Source organism: Bos mutus, chromosome X (assembly GCF_027580195.1).
Source record: "Bos mutus isolate GX-2022 chromosome X, NWIPB_WYAK_1.1, whole genome shotgun sequence".
NCBI lineage: Eukaryota > Metazoa > Chordata > Mammalia > Artiodactyla > Bovidae > Bos > Bos mutus.
Window position 1 is genome coordinate 109,007,599 of NC_091646.1, and position 18,744 is coordinate 109,026,342.

Here is an 18,744-nt window from a genome sequence, read left to right on the forward strand (position 1 = left end):
CATTCTGGAATAAGTGGTGTTACTGGGTGATAGCAACATAGAACATTTAATGAGAGGTAAGTGAAATGTCTGGGAACCCTGGGATTTAGGTCAAGCCTTCTAAAATTTATTGGGGCTGCTCTTTTTGAGGATTTTGTGATTTGCACAACCTGACAAGGCCATTGTGGTCAATTAACATGCTAATTAAAGCCCAAGTGCTAATGAGTGTGTGCCTGCTCAGTCACTAAGTCGTGTCCGACTCTTTGCAACCCTGTGGACTGTATCCCACCAGGCTCCTCTGTTCATGGGATTCTCCAGGCAAGAATACTGGAGTGGGTAGACATACCCTTCTCCAGGGGATCTTCCCAACCCAGGGATCAAACTCGTATCTCCTGTATTGCAGGCAGATTCTTTACCACCGAGCCACCAGGGAAGCCCATGCTAATGAGGCCAGTAGTCAAATTCACTTTTGAGCCAACTGGCTTCAATCTGTCCCATAGACTCACAGCCCACAGCATCTTCCCCTCTAGCAAGGGGACCCAGATGAGTGAGTGTAAATGACCTCAGTCACACCCAGCTGCAATGCTGGGAAAGCACTACCCAGCACACAGCCAATGATGGTAAGCCTGCTGCAGTGTTTTCTGCTGCCAACTCCAACACATTCTTAGGAAGGCATAGGTTCTTGTACAGTACCTCCAATGCCCATGCCACCCTACCAAAGGGAAAAAAAACCCTTCAAGAGCTTCCAAACCCTTTTCTGCTGTGAGAGAGAGTCAGAGAGACAAAGACCAGTTGCTTATCTGCTTGTACTGGTCATCAGAAAAGAACAGAGCCCAGGTCCAGGTAGCAGGGTGGCAGAGGGTGGTGCAGGCTACAGGGCAGCCATGTGCTCAGTATAGAAGATTTCTGAAGCATAAACGTTATAACTCAGAGAGGGTACCTGTGATCATCACAGAAATGAGGATACCTTGGCTTTCTTAGGAGAAAAGCAGTTATCAATGGCGGACAAAGTCAACAGAGGCCACTGGGAATAGAGGAAGTGTATGGCCTTTGGTCGTTGTATAGCAGCTAGAATTGTGATTATTCTGGAACACGTTTAAAAAGATAAGGAAACAGGAGTGTGTGGAGACACTGTAACATTTACTTCAGAATCTTGTGATTTCCAAGGCTATGTGGAGGGAGCGATGGTCTGAGGGTCAGTGTCTCCATGAAAGAGGGAATAAGAAAGCAAGATAAGAGAAGAGACACTGACAGGAGCCCAATAAGGCACTGGAGTCCTCCGAGAGAGATACATGAGGGAGAATCCTTGATAATTGGTCTGTTGTTTTTTGCTTGGGAATGATACCCTTCTTGTCAGGGAGAAGAGATGAAGGAAATTGTCCTGAATTCAAGCCAGGCAGTTAAGAAGTTGCCAGTCTTATTTTGGTTGGCAAGACCAACCTCAGAAGCAATCGGGCAGGGCGCCAGAGGAAAGGACATAAGCGTCTTGCTGTGTGGCTTAGATAGAAGAGTATCTCTAAAGGCCTGAGGTGGCTCACCACGTGGCCCAGGTGCTGGACAATGAGAGAGATGGGTGCACCTGCCTGAGAACTGGATAACAAGGCCAGCCTTGTTAACATTCAAACACTGTATCAGCGCAGGAGGCGAGGATATCTCTCAGGCTGGGGCAGCCAACCTCCCTCTGAGGCAGCTCGCTCTGCAACAGGCCTCCTCACAAGGTTTTTGCACAACTCAGGGGAGCTTGGAATTTCGCCAGCTCCATCACACTCTGCCCACAGAGTGTAAGCTGACACTGGCACCCATGCCAAAGGGAGCCCCAGCTTTGAAAGTCTGGCCAGCTTCTGGGCTCTGTTTCCCTGCTGGCCATTACCTTATGGCTTGTTTCTCACCAGCTGCTTTTCTGCTTTTCTTCTTTGGAAGGCTGCAATCTCTACTGATTGAAGGCCATGGCCCACTTGCCTATGGAGCAGGAGCAACACAAAAATAGTTAGCGAAGAGGATGTGGCAGAGAGGGGCATGGAAAGATGCTAATTAAGTGTGATCTCCACTTACCCATCTTTGCCCACTGGTGGGGGCACAGGAAGGGGCTTCGTGAAGCCCTTTTTCCCAACCAGCCAGAAGGTCTCTTCTGTGCCTTTGCCCTTATTAGAGAAAAGATGGAAAATCTTAAAGGTACTATAACCAATTTTTCTAAAGAAGTCTTTCTGGTCAATAGGAATGGAATGTCTACAAACATTCCATTTGGCTCAGAAACTGCCTCTGTTTTCCCCTTGTCCCCACTCCCTGGCATCTTCCTTCCAATACGGCTTCTTTGTCATATATACCCAAGGCTCAGACATGGAAATGGCAACCCAGTGTTCTTGCCTGGAGAATCCCATGGACGGGGGGGGGGGGGGTTGGAGAGCTGGTGGGCTGTGGTCTATGAGGTTGCAAAGAGTTGGACATGACTGAGCAACTAACACACACACACACACACAGACAAGCTCCATAAGCTGCCACCGCAGCTAGATGAAAAGCAAACAGCATTTCAAGTTGTCATCCAGATGTTTGCCTACCCGCCGCCACACAGCTCCATCTTTGGGAATATGTGGCTGTTTTGCTTCACAGCTACCAAAGAACTGTATGTTCAATCGAAGATTTTGTCTGTCATTTTTGCCCTGATCTTTTGGCATGAGTCAACCCGTTGTCTTTTGTATCCAGAGTACATACATTCAGAGTCCACCTCCCCCCAACCCTCCACCATCCAATGGCTCTCACAAAAACCAAAAAGGGAATAAAAATGGAAAGCACACCATGCAACTTGGTTCTTAAGCCCAGGGCATCCTGGCTGCTTTGAGAAGTCTGCATTCTGCAGTGTTTCTTTTCTTCCTGCCAAGGGAGTCTTACAGTTAGAGAGAGACCCCAGGGAGGCCTCCACCTACAGCCCCACTAGTCGATTGTCAAGAACCACAGGTCTGAGAAGAGAAAGCAAATGTAAACTCAAGTTCATTGCCCCAGAGCCTGAGTGATGACTTCAAAAGAGCCACATTTTCTGCCCCTGCCCTACCATCCCTTCTTCTTCAATCAGTCCTCCTCAACAACATGGTTCTCTCTCCTCCTTTCAATTCTGTTTTGTCTGTCCTCCCAATTCCCCCAATCCATAAGGGGAAAATGTGTTTACTAAGACTGAGAAAAGTATGGGATGTGTTTCCAACTCATTAATCTGAAATATGGTCTCACTCTCAGCAGATCTTATTTGGAATAGTTCTAAATTGCTTAACTTAGAAATTCCAATTAGGTTTGCCCCTTTAAATATCAAATCCATTATTCTCTATTTTGTATCACATGTATTCATCCCTTAACAATCATAACAACAACCATAATAATTATTAGCATATTTAATTGGAGAATCTCAAAACTTTTCACAAATATTTGGTTCAAGACTGAGCGAGCCCTCTATGAGGAAGAGAACACCACAACAGCCCAAACTCCCTGAACAGACAGCCAACCCACCCTAAGCTCACATAATTGAACTATTTGGGACCAGAAGAAGTGAGCAACTTGAAAATATGCTCATATCACTCATTCTTAAATTTATTTCACCCTCATAGTGCCTGGGCTGAAAATACAGAGATGGATCTGTCCTCAAGGAGCTCACAGTATAGTTAAATAAAAACAACTATCAGGCCACGTCTTGGGCCCTAAACAGAAGCCCAACTCTTCTGCCTTTTAAGCAGTTTCTTTTCCTCACAGAATCTAGCTCAGCATCTCATATAGAATAGGTGCTCAATAAACAGAGACTATTCCATTCGCTGGCACTCTAATCCCTTGGGTATTTGGAATACTCATGGTGTCATTGGACCTCGCTTTGGTAAAACATACTCTCAAAACTTGACCCCAAGCCCCAGCCGTAGTCTACTGTTTTTCTTGAGCTCTAGAAGCTATCAGGACAGCATGCCAATACCCAAGGGAACTTTTGCAGATGCCAGGACTGTGCAGATATTTGGGTGAGTCCTGGGACATGCTGGGATGCCAAAACTAATGGTTGCAAAATAGAATGGGAGTGTTATGGACTCAGGCAAGCTTCCAAATCAAAGAATATGCTGGGGAGTTCCAAGGGTGCTCTGAGGTTTTGGAGGCCATCCAGGAGAATTCTTAGAATCCTAGCTCTCTGTTTACCCACCCTACTCCAAAATCCTGCTGAAAGGAGAGAGAGAGACTGGGGAAACAAGTAAGCAACAACTAAAGCCTAAAGCGAACTCTTTGACTCAGCATCAATCCCTAGGCAGTCCCAGAGATCTCCCAAATAATAGCACCTTCCTTTGGCCCGACACTTTAAAGACATCTCCTGTCTTATTTAATCCTCATAAAAACTCGGAAAACAGGTTTATTATTAACTTCATTCTGCAAATGGGGCCCTTGTTTATGATTATAAAATGACTTGGCATAGGTGGGACTTTGATCCCAACTCTGCTAGACTATAAACTTTATTTATTTTTTACTATGATTTTCTATATTTTATTGAGGTGGAATTAACACATAACATAGTGAAGAACAGGGAAGCCAAGTTTGCTGCAGTCCATGGGGTCACAAAGAGCGACTGAGCGACTGAACAACAAACAATTATGTTAGTTTCAGGATCACAACATAAGTCTAGTTAACACGTAGACTCCAAAGTTTAAATGTTCTTCCCTCTCCACTGTATAGCTTTTCCCACACACTGGAGTCAAGGGGCAGGTCTAGCGACCAAAAAGCAACTGTTGGTAATTTTAAAGCTTGTGATTAATGAGCTTCCTGATAACCACAGGTCAGAAGAGGCCTCTATGTTGAGAAATGGAAGCACAGGGAAGATGAAGTTACTTGTTCAATGTCACACACTGAGTCATCGATGGGACAAGAATTACAGACCAGACCTTCTGACCATCATGACTCTGTCAGTGCAACTTCATTACTTCTTAGCTCAATTGCTGGTGTGTAAATGTCCACCTCTGGCAAAGACAACAGAAACCACCTGAGAACAACCATTTGGGAAAATCTTTTTAGAATGTAAATCTACCTGAGACACCCTGGCAAAAGCATGTGATAAGCCTAGACATATACAAAGTCTCAGCAAGGAGCTTCAAACTTGTCAGAAAAATGATAAGTGAAGCAGAACTCATTCATGTAAGAGAAGAGGTAATAAGATGATTTATCACCAGGCTACTTGGAGAAAAATACTGCAAAAAAACAGAAATAGCCAGTTAAGCACTGATGATTTTTGTGCCAGTGTGGTAGCTCAGCTGGTAAAGAATCTGCCTGCAATGCAGGAGACCCTGGTTTGATTCCTGGGTCAGAAATATCCCCTGGAGAAGTGATAGGCTACCCACTCCAGTATTCCTAGGCTTCCCTGGTGGCTCAGACAATTAAGAATCTGCCTGCAATGCGGGAGACCTGGGTTCGATCTCTGAGTTGGGAGGATCCCCTGGAGGAGGGCATGGCAACCCACTCCAGTATTCTTGCCTGGAGAATCCCCATGGACAGAGGATCCTGGTAGGCTACAGTTCATGGGGTCGCAAAGAGTTGGACACGACTGAGCAACTAAGCACAATACAAGAGGGGGTTGGAGTGGACAGTGGGACAACTTCCTAGACAGCATGAGCTTCTCATCTCTCAATGTGTCTTCTAAGCTTCCTTATTTTGGTGTCTCTCTTTGTACCCCTCACCCACCCAATTACTCAACTGCTCTGTGTTTTCTTCTCTCAGCCAATCCAACCCACATCTTTGATCCCACTAAGAGAAACAACGTAAAGCGTCATCACTCCAATGGAGAGGGGATGGGGTTGGCGGGGGAGAGTGTTGTTGATGATGGATCCAAGCCTTGAGCTTAAGAGAAGAGGCTCTGATGGAGGAATTTTAAGCATCAGCCAGCTGGAAGGAGAGGATGTTTTTGGCCATCAACTTTGAAATCATACCTGGCTCCCCATCAAATGTGGTCCTTCTGAGCCATGTACTAGAGCAATTCATGCTTTCCAGCAGCACAGAGTGGATGAGGGGTGGAAATGTTGAAACAGAGTTTCTGAAGTATGCTGAAATATATTGCATATCCTCAAGGGACAAGGAATCCTCTGTCCCCCAGTCCCTACTAGGTGATAGTCAATATCTTTCCCTGGTGGGGAGGTGGAGGCTCAGAGACAGAAAATATCTCCCCTCTTCTTCCTTCCTTCCTTTGGGTCTTACTTCCCATCCTTATCTTTCTTCTCACTGGCCCTTCCTTTCCCCTGGGGCACTCTCACTTCTTCTCTCTCAGTATCTCCCTCTCAATCTCTCTTCCTCAGGAAGCCCCTGATAACCCAATAACCAAGGCCTGATGTGGCTGGCCTTAGGGGGCAGCCTCTCGCTGCCTCTTCCTCCACATTCCCTGGGATAGGGGAAACTATGAAGTTGCAAAGGGCCCTTTTGAAGTAGTCCTGCTTTTGTCTATGAACCACCCAAAGTTGTGATTACTCCTAACCAGTATGGGGGGAGGCGATAAAAATTGGCGGGGGGGAGGCGGTGAAGGCATATTTTTCCTTTTCAGTTGCATAAAGTGGCACCTCTTCAGTCCTTAAGTTCTCTCTTAAATGAGGGAATTTGTGTCTAGTAACATAGGGAGGCAAGCACTTCAGGGAAACCAAGCCACCTTTGTCCTCCTCTGCCGAGAAATGACCAAATATATAGAGGGATCACAAAAGCCTTGGGTGACTTGATTAATTTCCCATGTAATATTGCCACCCCATCATATCTTTGTGTTCTCTGCAGAGGTGGGAAAGAAACCTCTGTCCCCTAATAAGTGATCCATTCCCCCTGCTAGAAGACATTAAGGAAGGGACAATCTAGGATTAGCCATAGAAGGAACTAACTGATCAACTATAATCAGGCCTTTCAATCTTTGACTTCTGAAATTCCTTTATATGTAAATTGCAACTATCTAGGGAAGGCATACCACTGACAGAAACAAATTACGCATCACTCAGTGCCCAGATTTTGCTTTGCCGGAGATTTGGGCTTCCTTGATGGCTCAGACAGTAAAGAATCTGCCTGCAATGAGGGAGACCTGGGTTCGATCCCTGGGTTGGGAAGATCCCCTGGGAGGAAGGAATGGCAACCCACTCCAGTATTCTTGCCTGGAGAATCCCCATGGACAGAGGAGCCTGGTAGGCTATAGTCCCTGGGGTCACAAAGAGTCAGACATGACTGAGCAACTAAACACAGAGAATAATCACTGAGAAAACAATTTTCATGCACAATGGTAACATAGAAAGACTACTAGGGCTTCCCTGGTAGCTCAGTGGAAAAGAATTTGCCTGCCAGTGCAGGAGACATGGGTTCGATCTCTGGTCTGGGAAGATCCCACAAGCAGAAGGGCAACTAAGGCCATGTACCACAACTATTGAGCCTGTGTTCTAGAGCTGGGGAGCCTCAACTACTGACCCCACATGCCCTAGACCCCATGCTACACAAGAGGAGCCACTGAAATGAAAAGCCCACATGCTGCAATGAAGAGTAGCCCCAACTCGCCACAACTAGAGAAAGTGACAAAGACCTAGCACAGACAAAAATAAATAAATAAACATTGTTATTAATGAAGGAGAAGTCAGGCTTCCTGGGTTATGGCTTGACTCTGCCTATCAATTGACTATGTAACCCTGATCAAATTATTTTACCATTTTGGGCCTTGGCTCTTCATCTGAAATTTGAAGGAGTTAAATGATCAAATCTCTAGAGTCTCTTACAGTTGGGACCACCTGGGGCCCTAGGGCCATCCAGAGGAAGATGAAAAGAATCCAGTGGAAATGGTGAAAAAGAAAAAGAGATATTAGTCTAATCCTGAATCCTAGATCAAGTGATAGTCCTCACAAAGAAAAGGTGCTGTTTGTCTTTCATCAGAACTGGCTTCATTCTTCTTGGTCCTTGGGGAAATAGATAAAGCTTCTCTGTACACAGGGGATCAATGTTGTGGATGAAAAATGCAAAAGGAGGGCCACCAAGCCAATGGACAGAAAATCCAAAATCTCCAGTAGTGTAGTTTATTGAACAACACCTGGCACTGCCAGATATTAAATGAGATGGAAGTTAGACAATGTAAATAATACTGCAAAATTCTGGGCAATTTTTTAAGAGAGAAAAATGCAACTCACAGTCTGAAAAATGCAGAGGGAATTTTAACGATACTTCTCACTGCAGCCATATTTTAAAGAGATGAAAACTGAGGCAAAGGGAATGATCTTTGCAGAACCACACATGGAATTGAGAATTCTGCCTGAATTACAGCTCTGACACCCAGATAAACTCTTTCAGCAGACCATGACCTCTCCAGAAGCAGGTGTGTCCAAGTGGTTTGACTCAGAAAACAAAAGGACATTATACCTTGAGCTCTGTTCTTCCTCGAAGCTCCACTTCATAGCCTTCACCCAGGGTTCGAAGAATTGTCACTGTGCTATGACTGACATGAATGCGATAAGCTGTAAAAGCAAGAGAGGCATGACTTTGGGTCCTTTCAGGTAAAATCAGTGAGAGGATATTAATGTCATAAATGCTCCCACTTCTAAATGGACGAGACCCTAAGCAAATTCCCTGAGAGAGAGAGTACGCTTTAGTTAGGGTTTCACAGGAGGAGGTAAGGGGAAGGAATGGTCTTCCTCACCAGGCCCAAATAAAGCATTAGCTATAGCACCTATCAGCCTCCTAGACACTATCTCAGATTAAAGACCATGCAATAGAAATGATTGAGATGAAGAAAACAGCAACCACTACTTGCCCTCAGCTGAAACGTTACCTCCTCTGAGGGGAGTTACAGTCTCACAGGCTGCTGCTGGGGCTGAACCCTCAAGGTTGGCATATCATACTTAAGAGACAAAAGGGTATCTTTTCCACACACATCCATCCAACTACCTTTCAACACTGCTGTACTTAAAATGAGACATCAATGAGAAATGTCCCAAGACCTCTGCCAGCATTGTGTGGTGACTACATCCATAGCTGTCTTTTTGGCAGATGCCTCTAGCTGTGTACACACATGAATGAATGATTTTCCAACTAATACCAACTTAGGATAAGAGACTGGGGAACTATGACTACAACGTCTGTTCAGAAATTAAGTGTAATTCTTTGGTGAAGAGCAATCATTTAACTGAGGTAGGATCCTTAACTGTCCTGAAAACTGTCTTCCCATGAAGTAAGATCTTGTTCAGGCTGAGTAGTCAATAAAAGTCCAAGACAGTTCAACACACACCTGAGACAAGTATTGAGGCTGGCCAAAAAGTTCGTTCAGGTCTTTGCATAAGATCTAGTGGAAAACTTATCGGCTAACTTAATAATTCTTTTTCTTTCATTTATTATTTTTTGTTGGAATATAATTGATTTACAATGTTCCCAATAATTCCTTTATAATCTGAGTACAATCCGAGTAGCATGGCATGAGTGAAAAGAACCGCGAGAAATTTCTGCTGTCTTCTTCAATGACTTTCCTTCTCTTGACAGCTCAGTATTGTCATTTGTGTCTTCATCACTACTTCATGGCCATCCCCAAACCTCCACTCCAAATGGTTCTTAAAAGTCACCTAGTGTGTCCCTAGCTAGCACTATGTGTGACATTCCACTAGCATCTAGTCATGAGGGAATATCTCAATAGAATAATCCTACTGATGGGGAACACACAGTTCAACACAGAAAGATAGCTGATTCCAACCACCATCCAGTCATGTGGCAAGGAAGATCACTCCAGGGCTGGGTCACTACTCACTTCCATTTCAGAATCAGTAGATTCAACTGAGCATAAAAGAGGTGTTGATGAAACTGATTTTTTTTTTAAATAGACCTATGATGCGTCCTAATCTCATATCCAACACGAACTTAGAAGCTACCTCTTTACAGGTCTTCAGTCAGGAGTAGCACTTAATGTCATGTTTCAGTCACAGTCATTAGCTTCCAGAAAAGCACTCTAACCAGTTTCTGTAGTACAGGGACTACATATGTATACTTCTCTATACCCCTCACAATGCCTTCCTTACAGAGTCAGTGCTTCATATACATCTGCTGTGCATGATTCATTCCATTTTCTACTTCCCATCTGATCACTGGACAAGGTGCTGACTGAATCTGAAAATCTACTTTCCACTCTCAATTCTGTATTTCCAACATGAAATGTGTGGAGCTTCCCTAGTGCAGACCAGAATATGACTTCACTGTTCTACAGGCTTACATCAGTCCAGCGTACTGTGCCAGTTTCACTTCCTCCTGGGTTGCACTTCCAGAGCAAAGTTACATGCATGCAGCAGTTCCTGGATGACTACTCCCATGGCCTCTGCCATGTCTGCGACATTTGAAGACTTTGCCAGATGTCAGAAAATTTATTCTGACAACAGCTTCTAAGTTCCGTGCTGCCTCCTTTATCATGGCTGCACGGGCTAGATTGACTAAGACTGGACCTATTGTACAAGTCTGTTTCGGCACATGAGTGATGAGACGTGGGGTCAGACAGGGCACCACCCACTGTGATATAGGCTACCGTATCATCAGGGACTAGGTTGCATACACTGCTGAAGTTTGAGAAGAGCTTGTCTTGCTTAGTAGCTGTCAGAGCCAGGGCTGCTAAGGGCTTAAGTGATTTTTTCTAATATGTAATCCATGAAAACTGTATATAAAATCTATTGTTGTCTCTGTTTTTTTATACTAGCTTGAATAAATCACTTTGTCTAACTATGATATAGGTAAAGCACATTGTGATTCTGACATTGCCTTAGGAGTGATAGGAAATAAACAAGAAAGTGTTGCCAGCCACAGACAAATAGCATAATGGTTTGTATAGTTTTCTTCTCAAAGCAATGGGGGAGAAATGGCATCTTTGATACCATACCTGGTTTGATAGAAGCTAAGAGTTTTATATACAGGCAAGTTGAAATTATTTCAGAATTCTAAGCTCCTCAGATTTAAGCATTATTGCTAGCTAAATTGAGGCTGCTTTGATGAAGCCAGAACTCCTGGGGTCCTAACTAGTTCAAAAGAGGACTAAAGCAGGAAACATCAGCTGGTTGGGAGGTAGTTGACTCTGGGTGTGTCTCTACAAACTAGTTGAAAAAACAATGTTGATGTATGGCAAAACCAATACAATATTGTAAAGTAATTAGCCTCCAATTAAAATAAATAAATTTAAATTAAAAAATAAAAAAAAACTCAACATTCAGAAAAAAAAAAAAAAAAAATGTCAATGCCTTTCCTGTTTCTTTTTTCAATATGATGCCCACAAACCCACCAGGCTGACCAATTTTTTCCTTTACCCAAAGGATTTTGTTGTTGTTGTTTTGATCAAATTTCTGGCTGTTTCAGTGTCACCTAGCTACAGCTTAATTTCTAAAACAAGAAAGGTACATGCTCAGTCCAACATCACCCCCTACTGGTTTGCCATTAGAGACAAAAACCTGTGTGTTACATCCCCTTAAGATTCTCAAATTACCTTTTAATAATTCTTTGAAACATTCAAACATCTCTCTGCTTTGTTTCCCCTCTCTTGAGGAAGAATCACTTTCCCAGTAGCAGGAGATTACCATCCCATTCATCCCTCTAGAGGTACTCACGTAACCCTGTTGATTCCATCCGAGAAGCTGTGTTCACAGTATCTCCAAACAAGCAGTATCTGGGCATAGTGAGGCCCACCACTCCAGCAACAACCGGCCCTATAGAGGAACACAGGTAATCAGGATTATAGTCAACAGGTATGACTCCAATGCTAATAGAGGGACACTGCCAAGGGAATGAATGTAGCTACATGAAAGAATAAAGTTGCCAGTAAATAGCTCTGGGACTCTGAAGGAAGTCTTTTGGTGAGTAATGCATTCTTTGCCCTACAAGAAAACAAATTTATGACAATGCAGAAATGATTACCCTTCTGATTGATGCCTTTGTTCCAAGTAACAGTTACACCCAAGATGCTTATATCTGTCAGTAGGGACAACCAAGCATTAAACCCAATCAGGAAAGCCTGGGCAGGGATTCAGGATCCAAGCATGTTTGTTTCAAGGGAAAAATGTGAGTCTTTATTGTGCCTTAGGGTTGGAAGGAGGTATCCAGGGGGCTATCTGTCTCCCAAATTGTGTCTATAAAGAGAATTATTGCTAAGACAGTTGGAAAATCTGAAAAGAAGTATAGTTGACATTCAATCATTTGTGTTAGGAGCATGGAAAGTGAAAAGTGAAGTCACTCAGTCGTGTCCGACTCTGTGACCCCGTGGACTGTAGCCTACCAAGCTCCTCCATCCATGGGATTCTTCAGGCAAGAATACTGGAGTGGGTTGCCATTTCCTTCTCCAGAAGGGTAGTATATACAGACAATCTGAGAATATTTTCTATTTGCCCTAAGAATGGTTTTTGCTTTTACATTTTAATACAACCATGCTAAGTGTTCAGAGAATGAACATTACTTGAAAGAAATTTCAGCAACCATACTGAAAATCTAGTTCAAAAAGATCTAGAAATGTCTCCAACTTCACCTTTCTGTTCTCTGTTCTAAGTGAAAATTGTTCAGCATTATCTTTTTGCTGTTTCCTGAGTTAGAGAAGGCTTCCCTGGTCGCTCAGATGGTAAAGAATCTGCCTGCAATTCGAGAGACCTGGGTTGGGAAGATCCCCTGGAGGAGGGCATGGCAACTCACTCCAGTATTCTTGCCTGGAGAATCCACATGGACAGAGGAGCCTGGCGGGCTAAGTCCATGGGGTCCCATAGAGTCGGACACAACTGAGCAACTAAGCATGCACACACAAAATAATTATTTTTGCTCTAAAAAATTCCTTCTGAACATTCATTTGTAAGAATAAAAGTTAAAAAGAAAACTACAAAAGTTATGTTTTGTATTATAATTCATGTCTCACCCATTAAGAAGCATTCACTGAGCACCGAACTAGGCACCAAGGGGAATAAAAAAGAAATGTATCATATAGCCTCAGTTCTGTAGGAATTTAGAGCTTAATTGAAGAGAGGAGACTACCAAACCAGAAGCAATTAAGCAACAATCCAAGACAATATATGGTTGAGGCAAGATAAATGGTACAGGCAGAAGTGCTCTAATAGTTTAGAAAATAGGAGAGGGGTTGCTTATTATGGCTTGGTTCAGTCCAAAAAGATCCAATGGAGAAGGTAGGATTTGATTTAGATCTTGATGAGTGAGTTGGATTTGAGTAGGAGAAAAGGGACAAAAATCAAAGGTTTGTGGTTGGGCTCGAGTTTGGAATTTTGGGAAGCTCTTATAGAAAGCAGTCTGCTTAGTTCAGGTGCCTGGGGAGAAACTAGAGACAAGATTGGCTATTGGGTTGTACAAGATGGTGGACCTTGAACCACTAGAGAATTTTGAGCAGGGAATTACATAATGAAATTTCTTTTTCTTTTTTTCTCGCATCAGTGTATAGAATGCACTGAAAGGGGAGAAAGTAAAACCAGGGAAAACAGTTAAGTGACTATTACAGTAACTCAAGCACAAAGTTGTAAGTACTGGAAAGGAGGTGATGATAGAGGGCAAAAAGGAGTAATAAAAGAGAGACATTAGGGAAGGAGAACCAACAGACATGTTGACTGGCTGATTGACAACCATGAGAAAATTAGCATGTGGGCCTGGGAACTTATGCTGGTTTGTGGGAAAAGATGACTTGAAGTTTTAGAAATGCAAGATTTGAAGTAATGGTAAATCATCCAAGAAGAGTTGTGCCAAGGGGAGTTGTTGATGTGAAACTGAAGCAGCAATGAGAGACGAAGGCTCCTGTTTAAAAGAAAAGTAATGAAAATCACCTATATGCTAAGCATTTGGGATATAAACATGAGTAAGATCTGGTGCCTGCCATCAAGGAGCTTATAGTATAATAAGCTAGCAAGCAAAGACAGATTGTGATGATAACTATGAAAAGGATGGACAGAAAGAAGCAAGAGTGGAAGCAAGAAGATACTATGGCAGTGATCCAGGCAAGAGATGCTGGTGGCCTAGACTTGAGTAGTGAGAGACAAGAAGAGACAAGACAGAATCAAGAAATATTGAAAAGGTAAAATGGAAATATTGAATGTAAATATTGAAAAGGTAAGACTTAGTAATTGGCTAAATGGTGAAGATCAGGGTGAGGGCAGAGTCAAGGAGGATGACTCTCAAGACGAACTGGAATAACTAGGTGAATGGTAGTGACACCAACTTAAATAGAAAATAAATACAGGAAGAAGAGATCATTTATATGGGTAGAAATCACTCTGTTTTGGATGTGTTGGTCTGATGTCTGTGTGGAACATTCAAATGGAAATGTCAGCAGTAAGTCTGATATACAGGGCTGAAGCTTAAGGAAGAAGACAGGTGTTGAAGTTGTAGAGTTGAAAGTCATCAGTACACAAGTGGTAGTTAAACCACAGATATGGATGAGATCACCCAGAAGAGCACAGTAGGGGAGAGAAACAGTGGATGAAGGACAGAACCCTGGAGCATATCAATATAGACAAAGACAGAAGGCTTCCCAGGTGGCACAGTGGTAAAGAATCTGCCTGCCAATGCAGAAGTACAAAGGATGCAGGTTGGATCCCTGGATGCAGAAGATCCTGGAGAAGGAAATGGCAACCCAGTCCAGTATTCTTGTCTGGAATATTCCATGGACAGAGGAGCCTGGCGGGCTACAGTCCCTGGGGTTGCAAAGAGTCGGACACAACTGAGCATGCACACAGACAAAGACAGATGAGATTATCAGACAATGGTAGAAAATGAAAGCCAGTTTGGAGTGAGTTGAGAAATGAATTTGAGGTTAGGACATACAGAGAGCAAGGAGATCACAGCTCGGAGCTTTGCAGAAAATGTGGGAGCAGTTAGAGAGCAGGGATTGCTAAGGGAGCCAGTAAATGAAATGGACAAGAAGCATTCAGAGAGTGAAGAGCAGGTCATAAAAGCCAATTGTGGGGGGGGGGGTGCTGAATTGTCAAGAATACCAAGTGCTGCAGAGATAGGGGCAGACTAGGACTGGGAAAAGTGATGAGGGCTGAAGCCAGATGGCAAAGGGGCTAAAGAGGGAGTGGACAGTGAAGAAATGGTGTGATAAACGTCAATCATCCTTCTACAAAATTTGGTAGGAAAGGGATGAAAATGATGGGAGAAGAAAAGGGGGCTAGAAGAGCAAAGATAAACAGGAGGTGAGTAGAAGCTAGTAGATGAGAGACCTGAGTAGATACCTGGGAATGTATAAAGACAGATGGAAAGGGTACAATGAGGGGCATCCTGAAGATGTTCAAGCAAGTGAGGAGGAAGGTGGGAGAATAAATACTCCAGGAGTTGAGACTTCAACGAATTAAAGGAACGATCCTTTAAATACTACATACGCAGGCTGGTCTTGTATCATAAACACAGAGATGTTGGCTCTAACAAGAAAGGTGGACTGGAAAGGTTTGGTACTTAGAACAAGAGCTGCTGCCCACTGGGGTAGGGCAGGTGCTGGAAGGAGAGGAAATGGGGAGACGAAAAGGAATGATGCAGCACTAGACACCTGGATAATCCAGCTGCCAATAATCAGGGAAGAGCTACCCTCTTCCTTCTGTTTCCAACCTTCCCTTGAAGTGCATAATGTTTTCTCCCACTTTAGCTGCTGGTTGTTACCTGAGTGCAGGCCTATTCGAATCCGGACCGGCACCTCTGGCATGTGCCGCATCTTGAAGGTACCCACAGAGCTGAGGATGTCTAGGGACATGTTTGCAATCTCAGCTGCATGCCTCATACCATTCCTCTTTGGGAGGCCTGAGGCCACCATGTAAGCATCTCCAATAGTCTCTACCTGGAAATCAGGGGAAATAGAATTAGCAAGTAAATAATGTGTGTGTCTGTGTGTGTGTGTGTGTGTGAGCATGCATATATGAGTGCACGTGTGACCTTTCATACAGTTAAAGGGTATGATGGACGCTAAGTGTTCTTCTTGTAAAGTGAGGAAGTCAGAAAGAGACTCTCAGTGTTTCACAGGCCTGGCTGCACAGTAGAATCACTTAAGAAACTTCATTTTAAAACATACTGATGTTTAAGTCTTACACCCATAGATTCTACAGTTACTTCTCAGGTTCCTGTCTGGCCCTAGTGAACTATCTGGCTCCAAATAATTCCTGGGGCAAGGGAAAGGGGAAATTTATGGGACTGTCCATGGATATTCACTGGGGAGCACCCTTGGAGAAGGTGCTTTCCCAGAAAGCATTTCTCTAGACCATTTGGGGTCAAAGAGCTAGGGTAGCTTTAAGGCAAATATAGGGAAAAGGAAAGGAAGGAAGTGAAACAGTCTGTTCCTTCTGCTTTACTTTGCTAATATGACAGTTTTGCAGCTTCCTTGGGTGTGAGAACTGTCTTCTCCCACCAGCTCCCTGTCCTAGCACTACCTCTCTAAGGAGCAGCAGTACTAGCCCTCCACTGCTTTGCAGGTGGCAGTTAGAGCTGGACACCCGTGAATAAAGGTGACTCTGTGATCCTCATCTTCCCCACAGAAGTGTATCCACTCTTTCTAGTGACTAGTGAGGTGAAGCTTTGCAAGTAAATCCAAAAGATAAGTAAGCTGAAGGGACGTCTATGAAATGTGCCAGTCAGACTCTGCTAGTATAAGTTTCCATTCAGTTAAAACTTTATATTCTCCTAGATTCCCTTAAAAACTAGGAATAAAACTACCATATGACCCAGCAATCCCACTACTAAGCATATACCCTGAGGAAAACAAAACTGAAAAAGACACATGTACCCCAGTGTTCACTGCAGCACTATTTACAATAGCTAGAACATGGAAGCAACCTAGATGCCCATCGACAGATGAGTGGATAAAGAAGCTGTGGTACACATATACAATGGACTATTACTCAGTCATAAAAAGGAACACATTTAAGTCAGTTCTAGTAAGGCAGATCAACCTAGAGCCTATTGCACAGAGTGAAGTAAGTCAGAAAGAAAAACAAATATCATATCTTGACATATATATCTATGGAATCTAGAAAGAAGGCACTGATGAGCCTACTTGCAGGGCAGCAATGGAGACGCAGGCATAGAGAACAGACTTGTGGACACACTGCGGGCAGGAGAGGGTGGGGCAAATGGAGAGAGCAACATGGAAACATACACACTAACATATGGCAAATAGATAGCCAATGGGAATTTGCTGTATGACTCAGGGAACTTAACCCAGGGTTCTTTAACAACCTAGAGGGGTGGGATGGGGTGGGAGGTGGGAGGGAGGTTCAAGAGGGAGGGGACATAAGTATACTTATGGCTGATTCATGTTGATGTGTGGCAGAAACCAACACAATGTTGTAAAGCAATTATCCTTTAATTAAAATGAATAATTTTTCTTAAATGGCCCCAAAAATCTATGTTCTCCTAAATAACTGCACTCACAGGGCGCCATGGTTAAGAGCATGAAATTCTGAAGTCACACAGCCTTGTTTAGAATCCCAGATGCACATTTTACAAACTGTGTGGCCGTAGTCACATAACTTTTCCACTCTGTGCTTTAGTATCCTTATCTGTAAAACAGGGATAATGAGAGCACCCACCTCATAGAGTGTTTTAAGGACAAAATAACTTAATAAATGTCAAAGCAATTAAAACCTGCCTGGGGGATGATAAGTGCCAGCCATTACCATCATCATCATCACCATCATCATCATCATAGCCAAACTGACATGTCTTGAAATAAACCATAGGACTGTGCCTATGACTCAGTTCCAGATAAAATTTAGTACTTGGCAATAGGCTCCACATTATGACTTTCTATAGTGATCTTTTGCACCTATGGGGCTTTGTACCTCAGGATACTTCCATTCAGGGCCTCTCTTACCTGATACAATTTGAGAAAAGGATTCCTGCACTCAGATAAATAAGCATGCCTGTTCACACAGAAGAAGGCAATGGTACAATGCAAATACTATATGTACGGGAGGGAGAAACTCACTGGCTGGCTATTATCATTGACTGGTGGTTGATCCTTCAGCTTTACCGAGTCAGTCACCCAGGAGACCCCACGGATATGGATGAGAAAATTAGAAGGACAGGGAACATGGGTGCTTCTTGGCCTTGGTGTGACACTGATGTGGGGAATATGGGTTGCATAAACCAGAATAAGGACACAGAAAGGGTAGATGAGGCATAGAAAAGGTCTGGTTAAGATGGGGTGGTAGTAGGAACTGAAACTGAGAACAAATCACCAACTTCATGATTTTGCAGCAGCCTTCTCATTCCACTTCAGATTATCAAGTGCCAGGGGAGGTGATTCCAATTTTATAGGTAAAGAAAATGAAAACACAAACGGATTTGGTGATTTGCCACTGGTTCAATTTTTATTTCCTCTGTACTGTGTTGTTTTTATTAAAAAGGACTGAATACTTAGATGTAATTTTTGGATTCATATAGCCCTACTCTGTCCTGAAAACAGCCTGCTACCTTCCTATTGCAGCCATGAAGTATCAAAATACCTAACAGCCTCATTCCCAAGACCCCCAACAATTGTCTGAACAATATCAGCTGGATTGATTAAACTCGTGGCTGTGTTACTGCCCACACTGAATCATCTTTGATTTTAATTTCAACTGAATTAGCTTTCAGTGATTTGTTTTTCTCTTCAGGCTGCTTGAATTCAACAAGACGGGTAGTCTGATTCCATGGATTTTTCCTGCACCATGGTTTCCATGTGTGCTTCTTGATTAGTTTGCAGCTTCTGCTGATTGACAGGCATGATGCCTGTTTCTGAGCCCTATTTAGGCAGCTTGGCCTAGCCCTGAGGCTCTCTACTTAACCTGAAAGAGC

At 43.4% G+C, this 18,744-nt stretch overlaps 1 protein-coding gene across 1 annotated transcript in view; it reads right to left on the reverse strand.

The window, feature by feature from the left end:
• Positions 1–1,850: 1,850 nt before the first annotated feature.
• GUCY2F (guanylate cyclase 2F, retinal) overlaps positions 1,851–18,744 on the reverse strand; it is a 90,879-nt gene continuing 73,985 nt past the window's right edge. Inside the window, exons 14-18 of the mRNA XM_005905768.3 lie at positions 15,577–15,751; positions 11,550–11,648; positions 8,344–8,438; positions 2,032–2,120; positions 1,851–1,938 (exon numbers count right to left, since the gene is read on the reverse strand). Coding sequence (XP_005905830.2) covers positions 1,851–1,938; positions 2,032–2,120; positions 8,344–8,438; positions 11,550–11,648; positions 15,577–15,751 — 546 coding nt within the window. The remainder of the gene's footprint in view (positions 1,939–2,031; positions 2,121–8,343; positions 8,439–11,549; positions 11,649–15,576; positions 15,752–18,744) is intronic.